The sequence below is a fragment of the Danio rerio genome, chromosome 1, assembly GCF_049306965.1.
Source record: "Danio rerio strain Tuebingen ecotype United States chromosome 1, GRCz12tu, whole genome shotgun sequence".
In the NCBI taxonomy this organism is placed as follows: domain Eukaryota; kingdom Metazoa; phylum Chordata; class Actinopteri; order Cypriniformes; family Danionidae; genus Danio; species Danio rerio.
Genome location: NC_133176.1, coordinates 17170850 through 17197875, shown reverse-complemented (window position 1 = coordinate 17197875; position 27026 = coordinate 17170850). Strand labels below are relative to the sequence as shown.

Below are 27026 nucleotides of genomic sequence, written 5' to 3'. Positions count from 1 at the left end.
GTTGCATTGAATAAATGAATGAAATATGGTAGTTTACTGTACATTTAGAACGTTTATATTGTATTTAATGCAAAATCTCTGGAATCACTACATAATAAAAAGTTAATTCCAAATATATACTGTAAAAATAAATAAATAAATGAATATATATATATATATATATATATATATATATATATATATATATATATATATATATATATATATATATATATATTTTTTTTTTTTTTTTTTTTTTTTATGTTGTGCTTTTGAATTGCATCATGGGACCTTGATGTTTCCTCCAACAACTTTGTCATTGAAAAGTAAAAAAAAAAAAAAGCCAAATTTATTGACAGCTGCGTGTTAACATCTCTCCGTACTAACGCGTATAATCATATCAACAAGACAAGATGTGCGTAAAGCAGCTAAGATTAAAAGACTTGTTCAGCTGTCTGTGTTCAGCAGCACTTCAAGAATGAGTTTTACAAGTTTCAAATGTTTCTAAAACAGTGCACGTTTGTAACAAAGACAGTAAAATCGCTTCGTAATTCTTCACCACAGCTGCATGTCAGTACCATTAAATTGTAATAATACTGAATTTCGGTGCTGAAAAAAAAGTAAAAAAAAAATTATGCTCTGTTGAATGCAACACCGCTGTCTTCTTGGTGCCATTAATTAAAGCCTAGGAGGACACTCTTAAAGATAGTTTGATTTTGTTTAATGCCTAATGTGTTTTTAATAGTTTAAATTAAACAACTGAATTATATTAAAGTGATGTTTACACCATATCTGCATTTTAAAATCACCGTAACAGCTGGAGGTTTGTAGTCCACAGCATGTTTTGCAATATTTACAGTGCTGACCCTATACTTCTGAGTTTCTTATCTTCTCTCGCTTTTGTGTTTTAAAATGGCGGCCGCATGAAATAAACATATAGTGAGCGATCTCTCTAGCTCTGACACGCACATGGAAATGTTGGATGGGAAGGACCAGCTCATTTGCATTAAAGGCACAGGCAAGTCAGAACAGCTAAAATTTCCAATTATACACAAAAGTATAATAAATAATCTGATGGGTATTTTGAGCTGAAAATTTTCAGACACATTCTGGAGACACAAAAGACTTATGCTAAATCTTAAAAAAAAAAAAAGATAAAATACGTGTCCTTTTAATATTGGTTATTTTTATTACAGTGGACATTTACATCTATGTTAATGTATGCTCCACAGCCTACATGTAACGGGGATGTGACACTGACAAAAGGGGATCCACATGCAGGTTTATTAGCGAGGTCAGGCCAGCAACAGTCAACACAGGGACAAACAGATGTATAAAGGCATTCCAGAATCGTAGTCAATAGGCAGGCAGCAAACAGGATTAAACAAATAAACAAGGAAAGGATCAAACCACGGCAAAATAAGACAAAGGAAATGTGTTGTACTGTCACTAAAACAGTAGACAAGACTCAGCCACAGTGTTTGTGTTTGAGCATTACTTATAGTCCATGAATCAGTCCTTGAGCAGCTTCAGCTGTGCGAGTGTAATCAGTCAAGATCTAAAACGTGTGTGTGAACGAAGTGCATGTATGGAGTTGTGGTCCATGAAATGGCGGATTTGTAGTCTGTTAGCGCTTGTGAGTTTTTCTTAGCAATCTATGGTGTTTTAGATTGCTGGTGACCATGACACTACATACATCAAATATGGAGATTTAAGTTTAAAACAAATATATGGAAAGGCAAGGCAAGACAAGTTATAATTATAGTATATATATATATATATATATATATATATATATATATATATATATATATATATATATATATATATATATATATATATATATATATTCTTCTTCTTTTTCTTCTATTATTATTATTATTATTATTATTATTATTATTATTATTGTTGTTGTTGTTATTTGAAGAGTCACCAAACACTATAACTTCAGTTGATCAAAACAAAAATAAAGTTAGGCTGACCTTTTAAAACGCCCTCTCACATAATGACCTTCCAGAACTGCGTGTTTCTCAAAAAAACTGACATCTAAATAATGCTCCACAACCCTCTTGCAGGAACGTTCTGCCCTGCTAAATTATCAGGCAGCAGTTGGAAGTGTTGACGGGATGTTTGCTGGGAGTGAGCTGGTGATGAAATGCGGTATCAAGCCTGTGCTGTCAGATCTTGTTTTCATTCTCCCTCTCCGTCCCTCCATCCTTCTCCGCTAACCTGAGGCGTCCCGCTGTTTGCCACGAGGTCCCCGCACAGATGATTGAAATCTTGGGACAGGGAAATAATGTGTGCATGGGCTGTTCTCACGCTCCGTCTCCAGCTGCGAGCTTGTCTCTCCTCTGAACACCTCCTCCAGAGGCCAAACAGCTGAGAGGACATTGAGAGAACGCAGCATCTGCTTTTTGTCTTATTGACTTTTCATTTTTAGAAGTGTGGAGCGCATAATGAATGGCTTCTGTGCTTTGAGGGAGTGGGAGATGATTTCATTAGCACTGGGTGACGGAGAGGACATGAGCGGTAGATGCTCTGGGGGGCGGACAAGGACAGCAGGAAGATGAGTGTGACAAAAGAGACTCACTTGTGGACAGGGACATCTACAGTAACTTCCAAAGCATCCTTTACTAAACTTTGTTCAATTGACATTCATGTTGCTTTTTAAAGGCAGTTTGCTGTGATGAATAGTTGCATGGCTAATTAAGTTGCATTGGTTGAAATAACTTGATTACTGTATGTATATAAATTTAAAATATGTTAATGAATACTTTAATGCCTGATTAGAAGTCATAAAAAATACTTGATGACAAGATGAATGTCATGTGAATCATTTATTATAAACAATGCCGTAAGTCTTGTCAATTATAGTATACACCAACTGAATTACTCTGGGATAAGTAATACTTTCTGATTTGTTATGAAATGCATGCATTTGTCAAAAAATTTATTTTAGGAAGAAGAAAAAAAATAATGTTACCAGGAAGGCTTGAAACTCACATTCAAAAGTTCCATTTGAATGTAAGTCATATGTAAAAGGATGAATAAGATAGACCAAATTCACAAATTAGCCACAAGGTCACTAATCAATCAATCAATCAATGATTAAAAGCAAAAAATGAACGAATGAACATATAAATAAATGAATAAATAAATAAATAAATAAATAAATAAATAAATAAATAAATAAATAAACAAACAAATAAAAAATAGAATATAAATGTAAATAACCCAACAATAAAATAAATACATAAAGCACAAAATAAAAAACAAGCAAATAAAAGATTATTTAAAAAATGAATGAATGAACATCTAACTAACTAACTAACTAACTAACTAACTAACTAACTAACTAACTAAATAGCCAAACAATCAAATAAATACATAAAACACAAAGTAAATACACAAATAAATAAATGAATTATTGAAAGCGAAATGAAAGAATGAATAAATAAATAATAAATTAATTAATTAATAAATAAACAATGATTTATAAATAAATAAAACACAAAATAAATTTAAATAGCTAAATAATTAATTAAATACATACAAAACAAATAAATAAATACAATTCCAATAACTAAACAATTAAATAAATACATAAAACACAAAATGAACGAACAAAACAAATGAATGAATAAAAAATAAAAAACAAAATAAATTGAAATAGCCAAACAATCAAATAAATACATGCAAAATAAATAAATAAATACATAAATAAATAAATAAATGAATACAATTTTAATAACCAAACAATTAAATAAATACATAAAACACAAAACAAATGAACAAATGAATGCACATAGAAAATAATAAATAAATAAATAAATAAATAAATAAATAAATAAATAAATAAATAAATAAATAAATAAATAAATAAATAAATAAATAAATAAATAAATAAATAAATAAATAAATAAATTAAAAAAAAAAACTTTTTCTTTTTAAATTTGGTTCCTCAAACTCGGAAAGTACTGCTGTGTGCCTGTGCCCACTTTCATAGATGGACATAGCTGTGAATACATAAATGATCTGTAACAGATGAAGAGAAAAAAATTACATTGCATTACAGTTTCATTACATTTGGATCCAGTATAGTGAGCACAACATCATAATTTCAGTCTTACTGAATATCCTGCTAAAGTGTTGCTCATTTGTAAAATGTAGCAAACAAAGGACCAAGTTCTTACTGACATGGAGCTTTGTTAGTTCATCCACTTTTTCCTGTGGTTGTGATCAGAAGAAAGACAAAGTAAAGACTGTGTTTTTACAGAACCTGGCACTGCACAGCATCTTGTCGTCTTCAAAGTCTCCCTTATTGTTGGGTGGTTGTACAGATCTGCTTTTGTCTCACTTGTTATTTACCTGCCACAGTATGAATCAGTGGGTGAAGCTACTGTAAATGTGCTGTGATGCAGAAGCAGGACATTAGCCATAAACAATGAAACATGATAAAGTGGCATATTACCAAACTTGTCATTTTGACAGATTATCTTAAAGGGATAGTTCACCCCAAAAAATGATAATTGTACTCACTATTTACTCACTTTTATGTGTTTTCAAACCTTTATGAGTTTCTTTCTTCTGTTGACCACATATTTTGAAGAAAACTAAAAATGTTTAACCATTTACTTCTATTGTTGGGGTAAAATGGGTAAATTAAGCATGACAGAATTACAATTTTTGGTGAACTATTCCTTTAAATGGCATGGTGCGTCAGTGGTTGGCACTGTTGCCTCACAGCAAGAAGGTTGCTGGGTCAAGTCCTAGCTGGGCCAGTTGGCGTTTCTGTGTGGAGTTTGCATGTTCTTTTGTGTTTGCATGGGTTTCCTTCCGGTGCTCCAGTGAATTGGGTAAGCAAAATTTGCTGTAATGTATGAGTGTGTGTATGTGTGTGTGTATGTGTGTGTGTGTGTGTGTGTGTGTGCGTGTGTGTGTGTGTGTGTGTGTGTGTGTGTGTGTGTGTGTGTGTGTGTGTGCGTGCGTGCGTGCGTGCGTGCGTGCGTGCGTGCGTGCGTGCGTGCGTGCGTGCGTGCGTGCGTGTGTGTGTGGTGTGTGTGTGCGGTGTGTGGTGTGTGTGTGGTGTGAGTGTAAATGTATGGGTGTTTACCAGTAGTAGGTTGCAGCTGAAAGTGCATCTGCTGTGTAAAACATATGCTGAAATAGTTGGCGATTCAATCCACTGTGGGGATCACTGATAAATAAAGGACTAATGCCGAGTTCAGACTGCATAATTTTCAAAGTAGTCATATCACAGATGTTTTTACACTGCATTACTGTCTGGGCTAGCATTTTGTCGCTGCCCAGATGGATCGACGACACTGCAAGATAGATCGACAACAGGGACTTTCACATTGCATGACTTTACAATAGGAAAAATCGCCGACAACTTTGTCCAAACTATGTCTCACAGCTAAAAACATGTGGTATATCTTTTGTTATTAACTACATAACTAGAAAGAAGCCTTTAATGGGGTAGAAAATGTATAAATTTGCTCACCTGGGTTTGAAGGGAATTAGCAATTTCTCTTCAAATTTCTCTTTTAACTTTCTGTATGAAAAGTCAAACAGACATGGGTGCTCCTGTCATTTGCGGATGTGTGTAAGTCTAACATTCTGTAGTGCCTTCTAGTTATTGCCCATCAGGCACACAGTGTCATAAGACGCTAATATTAGGTTAGATTTAGGTTGTGATCTCAGGTTTCTAAAATTCTGTGTCTAGCCAGTGTCTAAGAACAACACTATTTTGATGTCCAATAATAACATCAAATAACGTTGATATTTGGTTGATTTTAGGTTGTTAGAAAGTGACCAAAATCCAATGTTGAACCAATATCTTAAACCAACATCCTGTTGATGTCAAATACTGACATTTATTCATCAGTTATGGCAACCAAAATTCAACGTCTGATAGATGTCATGGTGGTAACGTCGACACAAAGTCAAGCTGTAACATCATTAGACGTTGATATTTGGTTGGTTTTACGTTGGACGTTGGACATTGACATCAGGCTGACATTGAGTTCTGATGTAAACTCAATTTTCAATTCCAAACAAAATGCAGCGTCTCCACGACCTTAGGGTACAATTTCAATCTGACGGCATGTTGACGTCTTGTGCCTGCTGGGTGTTTAAGGCCATTTCGGTCATCATACAGTAAATATCCATTATCTTCTCATCAGTGACATGCATCTAAAACAGGGTTGCCCATACTCAGTCCTGAAGCGCCGGTGTCCTGCAAAGTTTAGTTCCAATCTTAATTTGACGCACATGGGCTATATATATTCTGTTAAACAGAATTTGGGAAAAAAAATATATACAGGGGGGCTACGAATTCAGATGAGCTAATAAATTTGACTATAACTTTATATAAAAAATAGGAAAAATAGGCAATTTTGATAGATGTAATGCAAATGTAATATAACAAATGTAGTTCCTGTTGCCAGGGCATTATAAGTAATGCCATTATTTATGAAAGCAGTAACAAGTAATAAGCTCTATTTTTGATTAACGAGTCGAATATTGCTGTTTACTCCTTCAGCTGACACTCAAAAAGTGACCTGTTTTGTCCATTTCGGCTGTTCAAGGACTAAATAAAGTTTTCTCTGAATCAATTATGCATGTATGTATTTAAATTCCAGTCCGTCAAGGAAAACTCAATGTAATATTTCAAAAGTTTTTATTCCATTGCATCCACTGCAGGGCATGAGGGATCCAATTTAAATGTAGATATACCTGGAAATTTCAAAAACAGCTGCCTCAAAGTGCTCCAGTCACCAATTATAAGTTTCACGGCACCAAAAAAATCCAGTGATTTGAGTGATTAGTTCCAAGTAATTAATCACGGTAAGAATACACTGGCTAAGTGTGCATGCATGTAGACGAATGCTCAGAAATTTAATGTGCTGTTTTATGTTGTGTAATTTAGCTCGAATAAATTGCTAGTTTTAAATGAATATCATCATTTGCAATGCCACATTGCCGCTTGGAGGTAGTGAGCTTAAGCCCTCCAAGGAGAGCGAGGGAGTACCTGAAGGAGCATATGGAGATTAATGTGTGTGAATACAGGCATCAGTCTTCAAGGCTGTGTTTGCTGATTATGACAACAGCTCTGATTATTTATCTCTTTATGCTGTCCACAAACCACACCCAGACACATGCGCGAACACACACTGATTAATGCAGGTGGACAAAATTCCCCCATTTCCTCTTTTATTGATGACGGTTATCAGGTTCAGATAAATAATTTATATTTCCAACTGTTTCATTATTTTATTTTATTATATATTTTTTACTGGCCTGCTTTGCTTTGTTTTACCTTTATTTTGTCAACTTGTTTTCAGCAATGTCACTTTAGATGAATTATCAATAACAAATTAATTACAAATTAAATTAAATTTAATTAAATTTAATTAAATTAAATTAAATTTAATTTAATTTAATTTAATTTAATTTAATTTAATTTAATTTAATTTAATTTAATTTAATTTAATTTAATTTAATTTAATTTAATTTAATTTAATTATGAAATTAAATATATGAAATTAAAATATAATAAATTAAAATAATAGAATAAAACAAAATGATGAAATAAATAAAAAATAAATAAATAATAATAATAATAAAATAAAACAAAACAAAATAATGAAATAAAATAAAATTAAAAAGCAAAGTAAAAACATCTATAAAACAAAATATTAAAATAAAACCGAACATTAAAATAAAATTAAGTAAAGTTTAATTAAATTAAATAAGAAAATAAAATTAAAGCAAAATAATTAAATAAACAAAATAATAAAATAAAACAAAACATTGCAAAACAAAACAATAAAATGAAAAAATATTAAAATAAAATATAAAAACAAAATGAAACAACTTAATAAAATTAAAATAAACAAAAAAACTTTAGTAAAATAGAGTAAAATAAAATAAAATAAATGTATTTATTCAATTATTTATTTATTAATTCATTCATTCATTCGTTCGTTTGTTCATTCATTCATTCATTCATCTATTTATTTATTTATTTATTTATCTGTTTAATTTATTTATTTATTTGATTTGATTTACTTTTCCTTACGTGAATGTCGGCATTAGAGATGAACATTTCTTTGGCTTGCATCACCTCAGGTTGTTTACTCATATGGTCAAAGTGTTTCCAATCAGAACCTCCACGTTTAATATCAGCAGCATTTTGCACAGATGTTCATCCTCGTTCAAGTCCATCTGTAGCCTCTTGCTTTAGCTGCAATGATAATGAAGCTGAATATTTACAGCAATTTTTATATGACTCAACTCGCTAATCAGAGGTTTTCTGCATTTTTATGCAATGGACCCTAAATATGCTGATAAACTTTGTGAATGACCCCTTTCTGAAATAATAATGATGATAATAATAATAATAATAATAATGATGATGATGATGATGATGATGATGATGAAGAAGATGATGATTATTATTACTATATAATTTATAATAATAATAATAATAATAATAATAATAATAATAATAAAAAAAATAATAATAATTATTATTATTATTATTATTATTATTATTATTATTATTATTATTATTATTATTATTAATATTAATATTATTATTATTTAAATTATTAGTTTTATAACCTTATCTTATAAATTTTCACAAAAAGTCTAATAATTGTCCATTCAGTTGTATATATATATATACATATCATAACTGTTATTTGTTTACTTACCTACGTAACCATACACTTTCCTTGTAAATTGATCCATTGCCACATGTAATATCCAGACCTCAGTTTTACAACTTATTAATATTCTTAAATACCGAAACATTTGATTTCCATCAAGTTCCCCGAAAAGCCTTGTCTGACCATGCTTAGTGTTTTCTTCAAGGTAGTTTGTGAATTCAACTGTCAAATTTATCAAACACCACTTCCTTATGCATTATGAAATACAGCATAACAAGCACCTTTTCATTTTAACATTGTGATTTTTTAGTTATTTATTTTTTTCATGGCAAGGGCATTTATTCTTCCCATTTCAGTCTGACAGAAAGCTTCCATTTCCTCCAACTTCAAAACAACTATTAATCACCAATCCTCAGTTCTTATGGGAGTGCGAATGCAGAATCAATTAATATTCAAGAGCAGGTCATTAATATCCGTTGCATATCATCTCTCATTGAAATCAGCTGGATAAGAGGAAGCATCCGTGAGGTGCTTCTGTCTAGATGGCTTTCTGAAAGTGATGATGTCCTTGTCCAAACAACAAGTGTTTACTTCTTATATGTGCATTTCCTGAGAACAATCACTGAAGTAATCAAGCACTCAGACCTTCAGCTCTCCAATCACAAAAGCAGCAGATATTATGCAAACATAATATGAGGTAACAAGCTGTTGTTTACAACCTGGCTTGAACAGGCACTTTCAAAGTCTAATAAACAGTTTGTAGTTTGCTATGTGTCAGTGTTATTGCAGTTTATTTGAGGTACTTCTGTAGGGTTAATAAGTTGCATTAGTTTCAGTTTTTTAGTTTTAAGGTGAATGTTTTTATATAGTATATGTGAATCAGTAAATGTAAATACAGAAATGCATCAATAAGAAGATTATAACTTTAGTTAAGTTGTTTTACTACACCAGATGAGCACATCTCTGCTTCTAGATATTAATCAGAATCATAAATCCAGATAAATACAATTTATTAAAATAAACAAAAGAGTCAAACAATAAATATAGTAATTCATCAATAAGAACGGTTTCACTTCAGTTAAGTTATTTTACTATCCCAGTAAGTAAAACTTAACTATGCCAGAAGAGCACATCTCTGGTTATAGATTATATAAATACTGATAATAAATATATAATAATACATCTTCAGAAATAACAGGTAAAAGTAAAGTCAAATTTAACTTACTTTACCTAACCATCCCAGAAGAGCATTTCCATTTCTAGGAAGACCAAAATACTAAATCTTCAGAAATAAAAAGTAAAATGAAGTAAAGTAAAACTTAACTTAACTTAACTTAACTTAACTTAACTTAACTTAACTTAACTTAACTTAACTTAGTAAAGCAAGGTAACTTAAAAGTAAGGTAAAAGTAAAGTGAAGTAAAGTAAAACTTAACTTAGGGGACGCAGTGACACAGTAGGTAGTGATGTCGCCTCACTGCAAGAAGGTCGTTGGTTCGAGCCTCTGCGTTTCTGTGTGGAGTTTGCATGTTCTCCATGCGTTCACGTGGGTTTCCTCCGGTTGCTCCAGATTCCCCCACAGTCCAAAGACATGTAGTAAGGGTGAATTGGGTAGACTAAATTGTCTGTAGTGTGTGTGTTTGTGAATGAGTGTGTGTGGATGTTTCCCAGACATGGGTTGCGGCTGGAAGGGCATTCGCTGCGTAAAACGTGCTTGATAAGTTGGCGGTTCATTCCGCTGTGGTAACCCCGGCTTAATAAAGGGACCAAGCTGGAAAATGAATGAATGAATGAATGAACTTAACTTAACTTAACTTAACTTAACTTAATTTAATTTAACTTAACTTAACTTAACTTAACTTAACTTAACTAAACTAAACTAAACTAAACTAAACTAAACTAAACTAAACTTAACTTAACTTAACTTAACTTAACTTAAATTAAATTAACTTAACTTAACTTAACTTAACTTAACTTACCTTAACTTAACTTAACTTAACTTAACTTAACTTAACTTAACTTAACTTAACTTAACTTAACTTAACTTAACTTAACTTAACTTAACTTAACTTAACTTAACTTAACTTGGCTTGGCTTGGCTTGACTTGACTTGACTTGACTTAACTGTTAATGTGACCCAGAAGGGCACATCTGTGGTTCTACATTATAACAAGAGGAACACCAGAATACTAAATCTTCAGAAATAAAAAAAGTAAAGTAAAAGTAAAGTAAAGTTTAACTTAACCAGATCCAGTAAACCTTATTTCTGTGTAGTTAAAACAAATTGTTTATTTTTAGTAATCTCTAACAATCACCATAATAACATTGACATATTTTACTAAAAACGTATTATAGTTGTATTTGTTTACAAACCCCACTGATGATACTGTATTACAAAATATATTATATTATATTATATTATATTATATTATATTATATTATATTATATTATATTATATTATTATGATTCCATTTGTTAGTATTTGTTGATATTAATTTCAAAAATAATATTCAATTCCTGTGCTTTGAATAGTGTTCACTGTAAAGCCCCGAAATGTCATTGTCAGTTAAATTAATGTACAACTCACAAAAAAAAAAAAAAGTTTTTAATCTTTAGCTGAAAAATGGCATTGTTCACATGTCCCTTTTAATTTAAAACTCTCTGCTTGTCGATTCAATTTAGCCATGTTCAATCAATATAGCTTTTTAAATAATTTAGCAGCTTTTTTCCCGGTAAATGCGCTGACAGTTTGGCCTTTCAAACTCTCTAATTAAAACTTTAATTATCCGAGCTGTATTGAAAGGAGGAATGGAAATCATAATCCTGTTTCTGTCACGTCTGTCTGAAGATGATCGCGGTCTGCAGTGGATCTGTGAGCAAATATCTGCTGCCGCTGTGCACTGAGATGGTCAAGAGAGGATTAATCAAACAGGAGTATGAATTAACACTTTATTAGCATTCTCTTCTCGCCCTCATCAGCATAATCAAAATGAGTCTTGCCTTATCCTCAAGCACGTCTTTAATCACTATCCCACATAATTCATGTAGATTTTCAGTCTCCTTCTTTCAATTTTTTTATTTTCCTCAGAAGATATCAAACGGTGTGAAACTTTCACTGAAGTGCAACAGATCTCTCTAATTATAAGGGAAGTGATGATAAGCTATTAATTAATGAACAGCATGTTTTGTTTTTGTATTTAATGTCCGTCTTTGTATTCAGTAAAATAATAAGATTGTTAAAATATAAATGTATTTTCAAGATAAGAAGATGTGTTCTACTTTCTTCATTTGTTTCTCTTTTTTCTGCAAAAGATGTTTAAGCACAGCAGGATCAGCAAGTTCCTGCTGGGTGAAAGAGCTCAGCCATGTTGATCTGAGGCTCCTTAAATCAGTGTGTCAGCACGGCTTTCTGAGACATGGTTGAAAACTGACTATATAAATCAAAATGTAAAAAGTTTGTGAGGAAAATTGGCTTGGGTTAATCTTTCAAATGCATTTAAAACATTTTCTGGCATGCCTCCTTTAATAAGTGTTAAGTTGTGAAAGGAGATCAGAGGCTTTTTTCCTCTGTGCTTTGTTTTTTGTAGGGATGAACCGATATGGATTTTTGCCGATACTGACAACCGATAACCCTTCAGACTTGGAGGCCGATAGCTGATATGTATTGGCTGATAATTATAAATATTTCAAAATGTTATATTTTTATACAGCAAACTTAAAAAAAGATTGAACTGCTCTTATGAAATAAATAGTCTATACTCGAATCAAAAAAAGTTATCATTTAAAAAATTGGAAGGTGATTATATCGACCTATATTCACGATTTCACATAAATCAGCATTCAAAAAAAAAAAATTCCTTTTCTTCACAGCAAATTAACATGCAACTGACTGTTGCATAAAAATAATATATTAAATAACAAAATGGGATTTAATCAACAAGCAAGATAAATATATTTTAATACGATGAAAATGAAAGAGTTAAGGACTGAAACCAGCTCAAATGTTCTTAAATAAAATGTGTTACAGTAATGTACATATTTACAAATATGTCATGTCCGTAAAAGCCTTTTTTAGAGGTGTTTTGACGGTTCAGAGCCACCGTACACGTGAAAAGCTAGATACAGAATGTATTATTTTAGAAAATCCAGCATAATTTTTTTCTATTTGGCGTTTTAGATTCTTTTGAACACATGTAGCAGTGCTTGTCAATCAGCTTCTGTGTTTGTTCTTGCTGTCAATCGCGGGGAAAATAATCGATGAAAAGTTTGTGATAAACCGCTGTGAGGGCGCAGATTTGCCCCCGGAGTCAGATTTCGATTCAACACCTGATCATTGAGCTCAGATGACTTTATGACAAACACAGAGCAGAATATAAAGTCAGAATGTGCGGTGAGATGAGAGCCTGTATTCTGGATTCAGTGACCGGCGCACCTAGGCTCTTCCCTGTTGTTTTGTGAAGGCTGTCAGATGTATGTGTGTGCGCTCGTTATAATCAATATGAATATTCAGATCAAAATGAATACAATCTTACATCAACAACACATGGCAAACAACACGTTGATAATAACAGATAATCATATTAGATTACAAACACCCCAACAAGTTGTTGTTTAGCATGTGTGCAGTTTGGTGTGTATGTGTGTGTGTTGTTGAAGCGGAGAGGGAAACACAGAAAACAGGAGGGTTTTTATTTATTTATTTATTTTTTTCGCAATGAGTGATAAATGATTGGGCCAAGTTACATGTGTCCTCGTTCATTCACCAACTACAACTAAAAGAGAAGAGAGTTAACCCCGAAACTAATAATATTCGGCCCTGGAGTAACAAGTGAATCTCCCCTGCTATCTCTGACCCAACAACAGAGATATAGAGCAGGAAAGTTTTACACATGTAATATATTTTTTTTTTCCTGAGGTGGTTTAAAGCAAAATACACAATGACACTCAATCAAAGACATCTACAATAATAAGGAACATGGTTACTTCCTGAGTAATAATGCACAGCAATACCACATGAAGAAAAGATAGACTTTGAAGGAATAAACAGTGTAAGGAGAGCTCCATTATAGTGCAGTTAGAAATTATGCTGTTTAAGGGCTTATTATGCCGTCTCTGTCGCCATCTTATGAGCCCCTTTCGCACATACAGACCTTTCCGAAAGGTCTGTATGTGTGAACAGGCCCTTTGTGAAAATACCGGTAAATTCGTTCTGGCTATTTTCAGGAAAGAGAAGTTGTAACATTGCCGGTAATTTGCCGGAATGCTGCACTGTGTGAACGCAGAAGGAAAATTGTCGAAAAGAGTGCATGCACATCTGGAACTCGCTGACGTGAGACGTCTACTTTAGCCAATTAGAATACTCAGATGCATTTACGTCCACGCGGTTTATGAAAATAAAAGCCTTTGAATATTTTTTCAGACACATTTAGATTCTAGATGTTAGTCAGATAATGTTTCTATGTTCCTTCTTAACGCCAACTGTGTAAATAATTTTCGATAAGATGCCGTTGTTTGTTTACCTTTACGCTCTGCTTCCTTCAGTTGCTTGACGCGTCGCATGTGCAGCCGGTGAGCGCCAGCACACACACACACACACTCACACACACACACACACACACACACATACTATACACATCTTAACATGCGAAAATGTTTCACTATATATTTTCATCGAAGTTGTTCACAATACTTATCCATCCACAGAGTTTGTAACGTAGTCAAATGTTTACAAATAAGCCCAGCTGTTTAGAGGTCATTCCTGGTTAATGATGTCAGAATTTACCGTTATTTTGGAATGGATGTGTGTCTTTTCCGGGAACATTCCCTAACGTCCTCACCTGTGTGAACAGTGCTTTTTGAATGTACTGGAAAAATCGTTCCAGAAATTTTCCGGATATTTACCGATATCACTGTGTGAAAGGGGCTATTGATGGACATCGTCAACCGTCTTTGCTCTGTTCAGTATAACCGGCTAATGGCTGCTGACGAACTGTGTCTCCAAAATTATAAATATTTTAAAATAGGAATTATCCTTCAAAAATCCTATCAAACGTACATTATGTTGACCACCAGCTGCAATATTTGACAAACTGTAATGTGTCTTTTGCTTGTTGCTGTATGTCGGCATAATACACAATGGTGAAGGATGAAGAGGCTTTAGGAGTGCTATTATTTGCAGAATATTGCATGGCTCTCAGATTCAAAAACCAACTGTTGTAAAAAAATTATAATAATAAGAAGAATAATAAATAATTAATTAAAACACACACACACACACACACACACACACACACACACAAAAACTGAATTATTAGCCCCCATAAAGCATAACTTTTTTTCTCTTTTTTTAAATATTTCATAAATTATGTTTAACAGAGCAAGGAAATTTTACAGTATGCCTGATAATATTTTTTTCTTCGGAAGAAAGTTTTATTTGTTTTATTCTGGCTTGAATAAAAGCAGTTTTTAATTTTTTAAATGCCATTTTAAGGACTAAATTAATAACCCCTTTAGGCTAATTTATTTTTAGATAATCTACAGAATAAACCATCGTTATAAAAAAAAAATAAAAAAATTCTAATTATCCTAACAAGCCTAGTTAACCTTATTAACCTACTGTAGTTAAGCCTTTAAATGTCACTTTAAGCTGTATAGAAGTGTCTTGAAAACATCTAGTCAATTATTCTTTACTGTCTTTATGGCAAAGATAAAATAAATCAGTTATTAGAGATATTAGAGATATTAGTTATTAGGTTATTAAAACTACTGTCTAAAAATTTGTTAAATTTTTTTTTTATATTGTAGTTCTATGACTTCTGTGATATAATAGTAGTGATAAAGTAAACATGAGTGATAAAGTAGCCCACGTGATCACAGGGAGAACATGCAAACTCCACACAGAAATGTCAACTGGCCCAGCCGGAACTCCAACCAGCCACCTTCCTGCTGTGAGGCAACACAAATGCTATTTTTACCTATACTTTCTGTTTAAAATGTGAGCTATTTGTTGTCCCATATATTGTCTCATTTGTTGTTTCATTATCCATGTTAAAAAGTCTCTATTGTGCTATCCAATAAGGCATGACATGGTAAACATTAGGGAAGAGTTGGCTAAATGAAATCCAAAAAATTTGCATTGTTATTGGCTATTTTAATGGACTCCTATCTTTGCCATAGGGCATTTGGAGAAAGGGCAGAGTGTCTTATAGTACAAACACTAAAGAAAAAAAAAATGTGAGGACGGGGAATGCATGCATGAGGAGAGATAGAAAGACAATAGAGGTGGCAGAAAAGGAGAGCCTGGGCTTAAGGAGACAAGAGAAGAGAGAAGTTTACTTTTTGTCACACACACACAATGTAGGCAAACAAACAAAGCCAGGTTTGCTCTTCAAGGTCACCTAAGACATGGGAGATATGAATAATATAGTCAGTGAAGCCATTGTGAATTAAAAGCTGAGGTTTCTGTGGCAGTGCTGTTTATGGGCCAAGTCACTTTTGGGGAACAAAGTCAGGATCAGTTTCATGCTTATTTTTGTGTCTCGGACCCATGAGAAAAAGACAACTTCAGCTCTTTCTCTGAAGATGAAAGACATTATTTTTTTCTTCTTTCTTTCTTTCTTTCTTTCTTTCTTTCTTTCTTTCTTTCTTTCTTTCTTTCTTTCTTTCTTTCTTTCTTTCTTTCTTTCTTTCTTTCCACATTTTATTAAGCAGAAATACAAATCAGAACATTGTTATTTTGTTTTTAAATTTAGTAAAACCATATTATAAATCATCATTTGAAAGTATTTGATGTATTAATGAGGCTCGTTGTTTTTATTTAGTTATTTCTAATGTAATGTATTATAAGAATGTATCATCAATGAAATGGGGAAATAAGGTATTTTGTATAAACCTGTTAGTCAGCACTCACTTTTGGGGATTTACACCTACAGTACCTAACTTTAAATAGTAGCAGTTCTTAACTCCAGCTACAAACAAAAAATAGGTATCATTGGAAAGAAGACACTTTGAATGTTACTATGAACTTTAATATAAACTCTATCTGTGTTTACCTAGGACACAGTTAATGATGTTAAGAGAGTATAATTGTTGTTGTTTTAAGATTTTAAGCGGAGTGGCCGACAAACTTTTTTTGAGAGTGTTGAAGCTGGTTTCTGCTAATGAAACTGCAAACTGTCTTAAGTAAACTTTCTTTTTAATCATGTGAAAGTTTATAGTATTAAATTGGAAAAATTATTTCTTACTTTCTTACTTGATTTCAAGAGTTGTGTTTTCTTTTAAGGTTGTCGTTCATTTGTTCATTTGTCCGTTCACTTGTTCATTCATTCATTTGTTCATTCATTCGTTCGTTCATTCGTTCATCCATCCATCCATCCATCCATCCATCCATCCATCCATCCATCCATCCATATATCGATCCAAATAATCCCATCCTTAAATGCTATTTTGTGTTCAGGATATTGCCTTACCATTGTAAATCATGTTTCTCTCCCCCATTCCCCCATCCATTCTTTTGTGGTGAAGGACTCCATTAGGCATTAAGACTGAACAACTGATTAGTGTTTATATTTGGCACCATTTTTTACTGAAGAGATGTCATTAATTAAATGTTTTTGTACAAATATGTCTATAATTTGTCACTCTAATAAGTTTTTAAACACCCTGGAAACAATGAGCAGCTGCTCTAATATTAATTTAGAAAATTAGCAAACTGCCTTTTCTCCCACTGTCAACACTAGCAGCTGTGCTCTGAAGCAGCAACTGAAAATTCTCACTATATATTTGTGTATTGTTCTGAATACAATTATTAATAATATTATTATTATTAATAATAATAATAATAATAATAATAATAATTATTATTATTATTATTATTGAACTATTATTATTGAACTATTATTTATTTATTTATTTATTTATTTATTTATTTATGTATGTTTTTATTATGTATTTATTTATTATGCATTTATTAATTAGGTGTTGTATTTTATTATAATTCATAATATTAACAACACCTTATTTTATTTTATTTTATTTTATTTTATATATGGACTTTATGTGGAACACAAAGGTCTAATCTGATCTTATTCATCAAGTCTTTATTATTACATTTTTTTTTTCTTTATAGGCTCAGAGATGGTGGAAGCTCAATGTCAGCGGTTCGAGGTGAGAAGCAGTGATGGGGAAAGAGTCCTTTTCTCTGCTGATGAAGAAGAAATCAGTATTGGCACAGATAAACTGAGAGTAACAGGTATCGCAAACACACTCACATATATTTCTTACTTTTATACATGATCCATGAACAAGAACATAGACCATAGTCTCACTACTGCACTAATTTTATACCCAGGATTAAAAAAATAAAATTAAATAAACAAATAAATAAATAAATTAATTAATTAATTAACAAACATTAAAAATCAAATCAAATAAAATAAAATAAAATAAAATAAAATAAAATAAAATAAAATAAAATAAAATAAAATAAAATAAAATAAAATAAAATAACCACACACCATATGAAACTTTTGCAGTGAAAATGCAAACATACTTCGAGGATCTTTGTTTTATTTACAACTTCCTATGGCTTCATACAGATCTGAAAGATGTAATCACAATCCTCTAGAATAAATCATACCTTGCATGCTTGTATCTGTCAGAAAAGTTTGGCTATGCGTATCTACACCAGATGCCTGACATGTAAAACAAGCCCAATCCCATTAGAATCAACAGAGTTGTCATCATGGCAGTGTGCTTTCAGTTGATGGACACCCATTTCTGTTTTTGACATGTCCAGCTACTTTACTGATACTATCTGCCAAATAAGATTGCAGATTTGCATGCAATTTAATTTAAATATTGTCCATTAAATCAAAGTCAGTAATAAGACTTTACTGAGGTAATTGTTTTACATTTGTCAAAAAATACAGTCAGGTGTCATAAGTCTAGTAAACCTGCTGAGCTCGAGATGGGTGTGTGTGTTAGAGAGAGAGAGATGAATCACTCTCAATGTGTGATATTGCTTTCATACATCAGTTCAATAAACAGGTTGATAGTAACTGTGTTTACATGCAGTTGAATGATGGCACTGATTTGTGATCAGTTTTACTAATATGTATTTTGCTAGCAGATGTAAACAGGACAACAGATGACAATTAGTTACAGTAGCTGAATGAATCAGTGTTTTCTATCAATCAGTTAAATAAAAGATTTAACGACTCGCTTATAAACAATTAGGTTGTTCCTGAATTATTATTTTTTTCCCTTTAGCAAACACTTACATATTACAGCCAAGCACTGAAACTGCAAAACCCCAAAAAAAAAAATAATAAAAGGTGTTACATTTAAAAGAGTTATTTATACATCCTTTTTTAGGCCGTCTTTTTTTTCTTCAATATTTAAATATCCACCGTATATGTAGTAGTAACCTGACCTCACATTGAAATGCAAATAGATTGATTCAAATAGATTTCACTCATGCAGGCGCCTCTCTCTCTTTCTTACTCTTCTGATTCTTTTTTTTCTGTCTCTTTCTGAAAAAGCTTGCTGGGAGGTCAAATGGAATAGCTAGAGGTCAGGGACGAAGAGGGCACATGCTCAGTAATTGGGCAGATCTGTCCATTACCTCTTCACAAAAAAAGACATGGGTGTAGAGAGGAATCAAGGGAGAGAAATAGTGGTGGAAGGAAAAAAAGATAGACAGAGCATGCATAAGTGAAATGTATTGCTTCTTCAGGAGTGAGACTGAAAGGCTAAAATGTGACAGAAAGAAGAATTGTGAATGGAAAGAAAGAGTAGTGTGTTAAAGGAATATTTAATTTGAGATTAAACAATTCTTACTCTGAATTCGTGTCAAAAAATGGCTCATTTTGACTTTTAACATTTATTGAAATTTATAAAAAATAATTAGTTTTTCTAAGTTTATATTATGTTCTCCATCTAAACCAAACTGAAATGTGTAAATTAAGCAAATAAGTTTCAAGAGTTAACACTTAGATATTGCTTGATTTTAATTGCAGGTTTGGCAGGCTGTCAAAGAGAGAGAACCCTCAGCTCAAAGATAATTGAGCCCAAGGCTCCGGCCTGGTCATTTAGCATATAGGTGGGTCCGAAATCAGATAGTTCTTGAGAGCTCACTCTGGTAAAAGAAGAAGATCAGGAGATGGGGTGGGCAGGGGTGGGGGGTGTGGAATCTTCCAAAACAAAGATAAGGAAAGTTTGTTGAAATGGGCTGTTTATTAGGGATGTCCTGATTGTTTTTTTTTTTGTTTTTATTACCTCGAGTCCGAGTCATTTGATTTTGAGTATCTACTAATACTGAAACCTGATCCGATACTTCTATAATACATAAAAAAGAATAAAGAAGAGTGAAGTATATCCAGGATATATATATATATATATATATATATATATATATATATATATATATATAATACATCTTATATATATAATACATCTTATTTTACTGTTTAACAACTCTGTTGACAAACAGAGCACTTCTGTGAGGTAGCTTGAACAGTACCTCAACTTAAAATACCCGGCAGGCAATCCTAAGTTGACATATCTCACAGTTTGCTATGGCATTGTAGTCATCATCTTTCATCTTTATTGTTGTCATCATCTTCAACTTTATAATACCTCCAGACCGCAGGCATACTTAAGCTTTCCACTTCAAGCTGCTTCCGTATTCTACTTTGCCGAAATTTAACCAATAGTGTCTCTGCAACAAAGTCTTGTCATGCCGCATGCGATGCTGTTTCTGTGTAAAGTCAAGAAAGAGACCTAACTCTTTGCCACCTATTGATGTGTTATAAAATAATGAGATATATATCAATTCGAGTCCTAATAGGGAGGTAACTTCCGACTTTGATCGAGCCTGATTTCCGTTACATAATCCTACTGTTTATTGTAGGTTTGGATTAATCTGATTGGTTTATCGATGATTGTGGATGAGAGACCAATTAATCATATCACATGCTCCTCTCAAAATTAGTTTATAAACTTCACATTTTTTTTGGTGAACTATAACTTTAAGCTTTTCCAGACATGACTGTGGGTAAAAAAATAAGAGGGAAAAATAGGACAGAAACTGTCAAAAAAAAAAATAAATAAATAAATAAAGCAAGGTAGTACAACACATAATTAAAATTTTCACTCAACAAGCACATTTAAAAAAAATAAAAATTATAAAATTGGGGACGTTGTGAATGCTCTAAATTAAAAGAAAGTAAAGATCTGGGGGGAAAGTACTAAATTCTTCCAATCCACAGTGCTTATACTGTATCTCTTGATTTTTCAAACCTCTGTTTTAGGAGTTTGGAAAGCATAAAAGCGCATTAACTGAAGACCACACGTTGTGTGTGTTGTATACATTTTATTATTCCCATAAAAAAACTCTTAAGTGTATTTGACCAACATTACAACCAAAATACTTGTTTTGTTCTGTATTGTATTTAAAATTATTTAAAAAATTACAAACCCAGACAAGAATGACAAGTAATGCATTCATTTTGAGAAGTGTATTTTATCTATTTTATTTTGTTATGTTATGAGTATTTTATGCAATATGTCAATAATTCTTTAATGGATGCCTTTAGTAAAAAATGATACAAATGTATGAAACTGGACTTATTTTAATGTGAAGGTGAAGAAAAACAAATAAACAAAAAAAAATAATGAAATCAAATTAAATGTATTATATTTTTTACTGTTCTAATATTCAAAAACTGTTTTTGTTTTAGACGCATTTAAACATGCAAATTACAACTTTTGTTTTCTCCAATGCTTCAATTGCAACTCTTATTTGATTTGTCACTCTCTGTGTTTTTCTCTTTACCTCTCTAGGCAACGAGGGAGTTGTGTTTAGTCATTCAGTGGAAACGCCACACGTTCGAGCTGAACCATTCCAAGACCTGAAGTAAGGCATGCTTTCTTAATGTATCACATTATCATTCAGTGTGTGATTCACACTGAGAGCTGGGGGTAAAAGAGTTCGAGGATGAGAAAAAAAAAAAGAAAGGCACAATGCACAAAAGGATAGAGCAAAGTCATAAAAACGTGAACTTAATGAACGTCCACTTCTTAATTGTCCATAGAAGCTTTATATCCTCGATATTCAGTGACAAACTGCCCCATTGGCACTCTGTTATGAGAAAGAGGACACAACCTCTTTGACACGCCCCATCCATCACTGGAGGATCGGCCAATCAGATTTATCTAATCTCTTCTGTCTGCATTAGTCGATATCTGATTGGATGTCCAATAGGTCACTAACACATCCTGATGCTTTCCACTTCCCCAAACTCCTACATGATCACTGACGGAAATGATGTAGTGCCATGATGGATGGAGTCACTTTAAGTGTAAGTGCGCAGGTTACTGAGGAGAACCGAGCGCTTTTACCGCCCAGTTTTGCTTTGATGGAGCACTACTGGGTGCTTTCCAATCGCTTATGAAGTCTTGTAATGCAAACGCACCAGGATCAAATCTACTTGCGCCATTAGAAAAGCTGAGGCTATGACTGGGTTAATGGAGGGAGAGTGACATTTTATACAAGACTTTCAGCTTTTAAGTGGGAGTGTTGACCCTTTTAGGTTCCATTTCTCCTTAATGGCAAGCATTACCAGGATTTGAACCATTGAGAGGTCAAGTCTTAGTTGAATGGTCAATTTAACCCCTGCTGGCCAAATTTGTTACCAGCTTTTTGTCTCTTTTTTAAGCCTCAGTTGCTTGCTCACAGTTACATAAATATTCATCTCAGCCTACTACAGTATAATTGTGATATTATAGCAAACCATAAATATCCACAATAATAAAAAATAAAAAAATCAGGTTTGTTAATAAATTAGTAATTTACTGGAAATTAAAAGTAAATTAAATATTTAAATTCAATTTTAAAGATTAATCAATTTTCTAAATGTTTTATTTTATATTAGTATTGTATTATTTTTAGATATTTTACTATATTATATAGTTTATTTATTTACAAAAAAACATATTTTTAAATGTTATTTATTTATTATTTATTATTTATTTATTTATTGTCGTTAAAATATAATTGAAATATGTAATATATATAAGGGGTGTGAACCGGTTTGGTTCAGTTACGATTATCATGCCATCGATTCAGTTCAATTCGATATCATGGTGCATTGTCAATGCTTTCTGTAAACAATTTAATATTTTACTTAGCAACACAATAATTTTTGCCATAACATTTACAAATTATAAATTTATTTATATATTATTTGCAATACATTTTTGTCCTTTAACACAGTCAGATATATGTACTGTACCAAGTTCTTAAACGCCCATGAATGATCACATGCTCAACAGAAAAGGCTGCAATTGAGGGTCAGCATGACTCTAGCGCTGTAAATGGTGACACAGACACTGATGTTAAACGGTGGCGGTGATCAGCTGATCCATTAAAGACAACAATGCGGTGGAGAAAACTTGCTATGCAGACACGCTCTTGTTTGCATTCACAAGTAACGTCATTGTTGTAACAGCCGAGAGTCAAAGTGGCCACAGAGAGTGAGAAAAACAGTTTAGCTTTCATTGTATACATAGCTGGGTTTGATGTATTTCCCTGTCAGTGAAAGACTGTTCAGCAAACTCACAAGCAGTGAATTCTGCACAGTTATCTTATCTTTAAGTAGTTGGAGCATTTTAATAACTCACAGTCTCCTCCCTTGCCATAGTAAGCTTCCGCCATATAACGTATATGTGATAAATGACATCTGTACATAAAAACCATTTATAATTGTTACTGAACCGAGACAGAATTGTTCATGTCTGCATCGGGGTTCATCAAAGAAAAAGCATTTTTACATTTCTAACATATATATATATATATATATATATATATATATATATATATATATATATATATATATATATATATATATATATATATATATATATATATATATATATATAAGCTAAATCTTATCTTAAAGGGTTAGTTCTGAAAAGAAATTATTAAATACTCAGCAGCAATACCCTTACACCTTCATTCATCGTTCAGAACACACTTGGTAAAATATCTTAGATGACATCCAAGAGCTCTCTTAACCTCCATATCTACCAATGTACAAAGTATCCTTTTAAAATAAGTGTTTTGTGAAGCATTTGATGTGCCAATTGTTTCACTGTACTACATTAAGTAGAGCACCCTGCTTCTCTGTCTACCAAAAAGTCCTTGGGCTCTCATAGATTAATGGTCTACAGTCTAAACTGTTTCATAGTTTTAAAATTTGACCAATAAATCTACACTTCTTCCCCCCTCTCTCAGTTCTGCAGTTTAAAATTGAGCTAGACAAAGAGCATTGCTGTAATTTGAGCTCAGTCTGCAGTCTGTTCCACAGCAGAGAGCCGACACTTTGATTGTGAAGTAATGCCATAGCGAGAATCTGCAGATAATCGCCACACTCATCACGACTCCTTCAACGTCTCTCATCTCTTCTGTTGAATTTCTGCTTGTTCTCCTCTGACAGAATCTGGCATCCTTCACCGACCCGTGTGCATTAGCATTCCTTCAACATTTTGCAGGGATTAATACCTTATTACACGCTTTACGTGTTTCACTTCACTCTCGCCCTCATTAATTTGTAAATCGAAAGCAGGAAACATATAAATCAAGTTCACTTTCTTCTAATTATTGTTTTATCGAAGTGAGCTCATTATTACAGGGCTTAACAGTCAAATGAAACGAGTTATGGGCTAGCTTTACGTCATCCTTTGACATATGAAACTTCAGTAAACTAATGTTTGTCCAGTTTTTTCACTCTCTCACCACACGCACTCTTTCAGTTTCAGTCTCTGTGTCCTTCTTAGAGTTCAGAATTATGCAGTTAAAGTAAATGGAACATGTAATGACTTAATAGAGTCTATTAAATGCTAATGTCTTATGATATGGTCTCACCGACAGAGTTCAATTGCATGCTGTTGATACACTTTCACAGCGGGAGTTGATCAGACCACCTTTAAAGTAGGGTTTGAGAGACTTCTGATAAGCTAATATATTTTCCTAAGCTTTTTTGTCTTTATATGTGTAACGAGGTTTTGATGAATTAAAGTTCACACTTTTTAGACGGACACATTTATTGCATGTATTTTGCAGCGACCTCCCTTCAAATTCACTTAACATTTTAGGGAGCGAGAATGAGCTCAAGGGAGGCAAGGAAAGTTGCAGATTCCAACTGTTAAAGGTTCATTAGTAACCACTGTTGAGCCCCCGAGCAGTGAACTTTACTCATGGTTGGTCCAGGTGATTTTTTTTGTCAGTTAAATGGCAAAGTAATGAAATGTAACTTAGTGTTCAGGCAAATGTTAAAGAATGCAGAAAGGCCTTTTCAATTATTTATAAACCCTCTTAAGCGATTCGACACTAATAACAAATGATGCCCGATCTGTGCTAGTTTGAGTGCAATGTCTGGTTAAGTAGTTCAGATTCGCATGATAAATTATTTATGTGTTACTAGTGCTTAATGCATTTTCTTGGTAATGATAATTTGCAAGGATTTTTTCTTTTGTTGCTTTCTTTTGAGGCATAGTTCTTATAAAATATATAAATATACTTTAAATGTGTAACAAGGCTTTGATGAATTAAAGTTCACACTTTTTAGACCTGGGGTGTCCAAACTCGGTCCTGGAGAGCCAGTGTCCTGCAGATTTTAGCTCTAACTTGGCTCAGCACACCTGCATGGATGTTTCTAGAAAGCCTAGGAAGGGTTTGATTAGCTTGTCCAGGTGTGTCTGATTGGGGTTGGAACTAAACTTTACAGGACACCGGCAATCCAGGACCAGGCTTGGACACCCCTGTTTTAGATGGACACATTTATTGCATGTATTTTGCAGCGAACCTCCCGTCAAGTTTGTTTATGAAACTGTTAAAACTGTTATTTTTTTTTTTTTTTCTGATTAGGGCTTCATTGAATTATTATTTGTTTGTTTGTCATATATATTTCAGTACATTTTTAGTAAGATATAATTTGCAACAGTCCAAAGTATGTGGAAATAAACTAAAATCAATGTTGGGGAAAGTTACTTTAGAAAGTAGTGCCGAGCAATATTGTGTTACTCCTCCAAAAAAGTAACTGATTGTGCTATTTAGTTACTTTTTATGGAAAGTAAACCGATATATTACTTTTGGGTTATTTTGCAATAATTTTCCTTTACTGGCTGGTTTGATCTCTTTCATTACTTGCAGGTGTTTTTTCACTTTTATTTATAGAGAAGCTTTGCATTTAACAACCAGCCATACTGTATAACCTATACTTTAATTTTCCTTTAAAAAATGTAGGATAAAATTATATGTTTGTTAACTTTCTGAGCCCAGAGCAATACATGCTGTATTCACAGATTAATGAAAGCATGTAAAGTAATGTGTTTGCTACTTTTGTACATTTTGTGTTTTTATTCGATAAGAAAAAACTGCACATAAACTAATAATAATAATAATAATAATAATAATAATAATAATAATAATAATAATAATAATAATATTAAATTGTAATGCATTTTTCTTATACTCAAAGTGCTACAGGCAAAATACTAGAACACAAGGCAAGCAAAACAGCACAACAATAAAAGATGCAATAAAACAATAAAAATATGAACCATAAGATAGAAATAAAAAGTTAAACAAAATGCATCTCTTATTAAATTAAGACAAGATTGACGTAGCTTCTCCTACCACTTTAAATTACGTTTTTACTATTTATATTTGCCGCTATTTAATCAGGAAGTGACAATTTTGCTATCTTTGACTTGTTGGAAGGAAACAGTGCTTAATTCGCACTTAACGGCAATCCACTTGTTTTCTGTAATTAATTCGGAACAACAAGAATCCATTGCAAAAATGTAAGTCTCCGACCTGCCATTGTTCTGTCTCTGACTGTCTGTAGTGATGATGAGCGATTCGCGAATGAATCGTTTGTTTTGTTGTCGTTTGAATCGTTAACGTGAAACAGTTTGCGTCTTCCATAAATAATGAATTACTTTGTTCGGATACACCCTCTGACTCGAAACAAGCCAATATCATGAATTATTCAGTAGCTAGAACAGTACACTAACTCATCTGCTGTGAATAAAAGAGACTTGATGATGATGATGATGATGATGATGATGATGATGATGATGATGAGTTTGCGAGCCGTTTGTTACCTCGCAGCACGCTCTCTCATTGAGTGTGTGATTCAACCTGACTAAGGTCATTTTTATTATATTATTATTATTATTATTATTATTTTGTTTTATTTTATTTAATATATGATTTAAAAGCCAATTAAGCAAGGTAAAAAGTAACTCGCGTTACAATTTTTTAAAAAGTAACTCAAATAATATTACTTATCTTTAAATGTAATTTG

General features: G+C 32.5%; 1 protein-coding gene across 7 annotated transcripts in view; it reads left to right on the top strand.

Annotated features, from left to right (window-relative positions):
- The window catches only part of sgcz (sarcoglycan zeta), a 506688-nt gene that overhangs the window by 384311 nt on the left and 95351 nt on the right, over positions 1-27026 (top strand). For all 7 annotated transcript variants that reach the window (XM_073950195.1, XM_073950194.1, XM_073950211.1 and 4 more), the window contains exons 5-6: positions 17783-17905; positions 21499-21571. In XM_073950195.1, coding sequence (XP_073806296.1) covers positions 17783-17905; positions 21499-21571 — 196 coding nt within the window. The remainder of the gene's footprint in view (positions 1-17782; positions 17906-21498; positions 21572-27026) is intronic.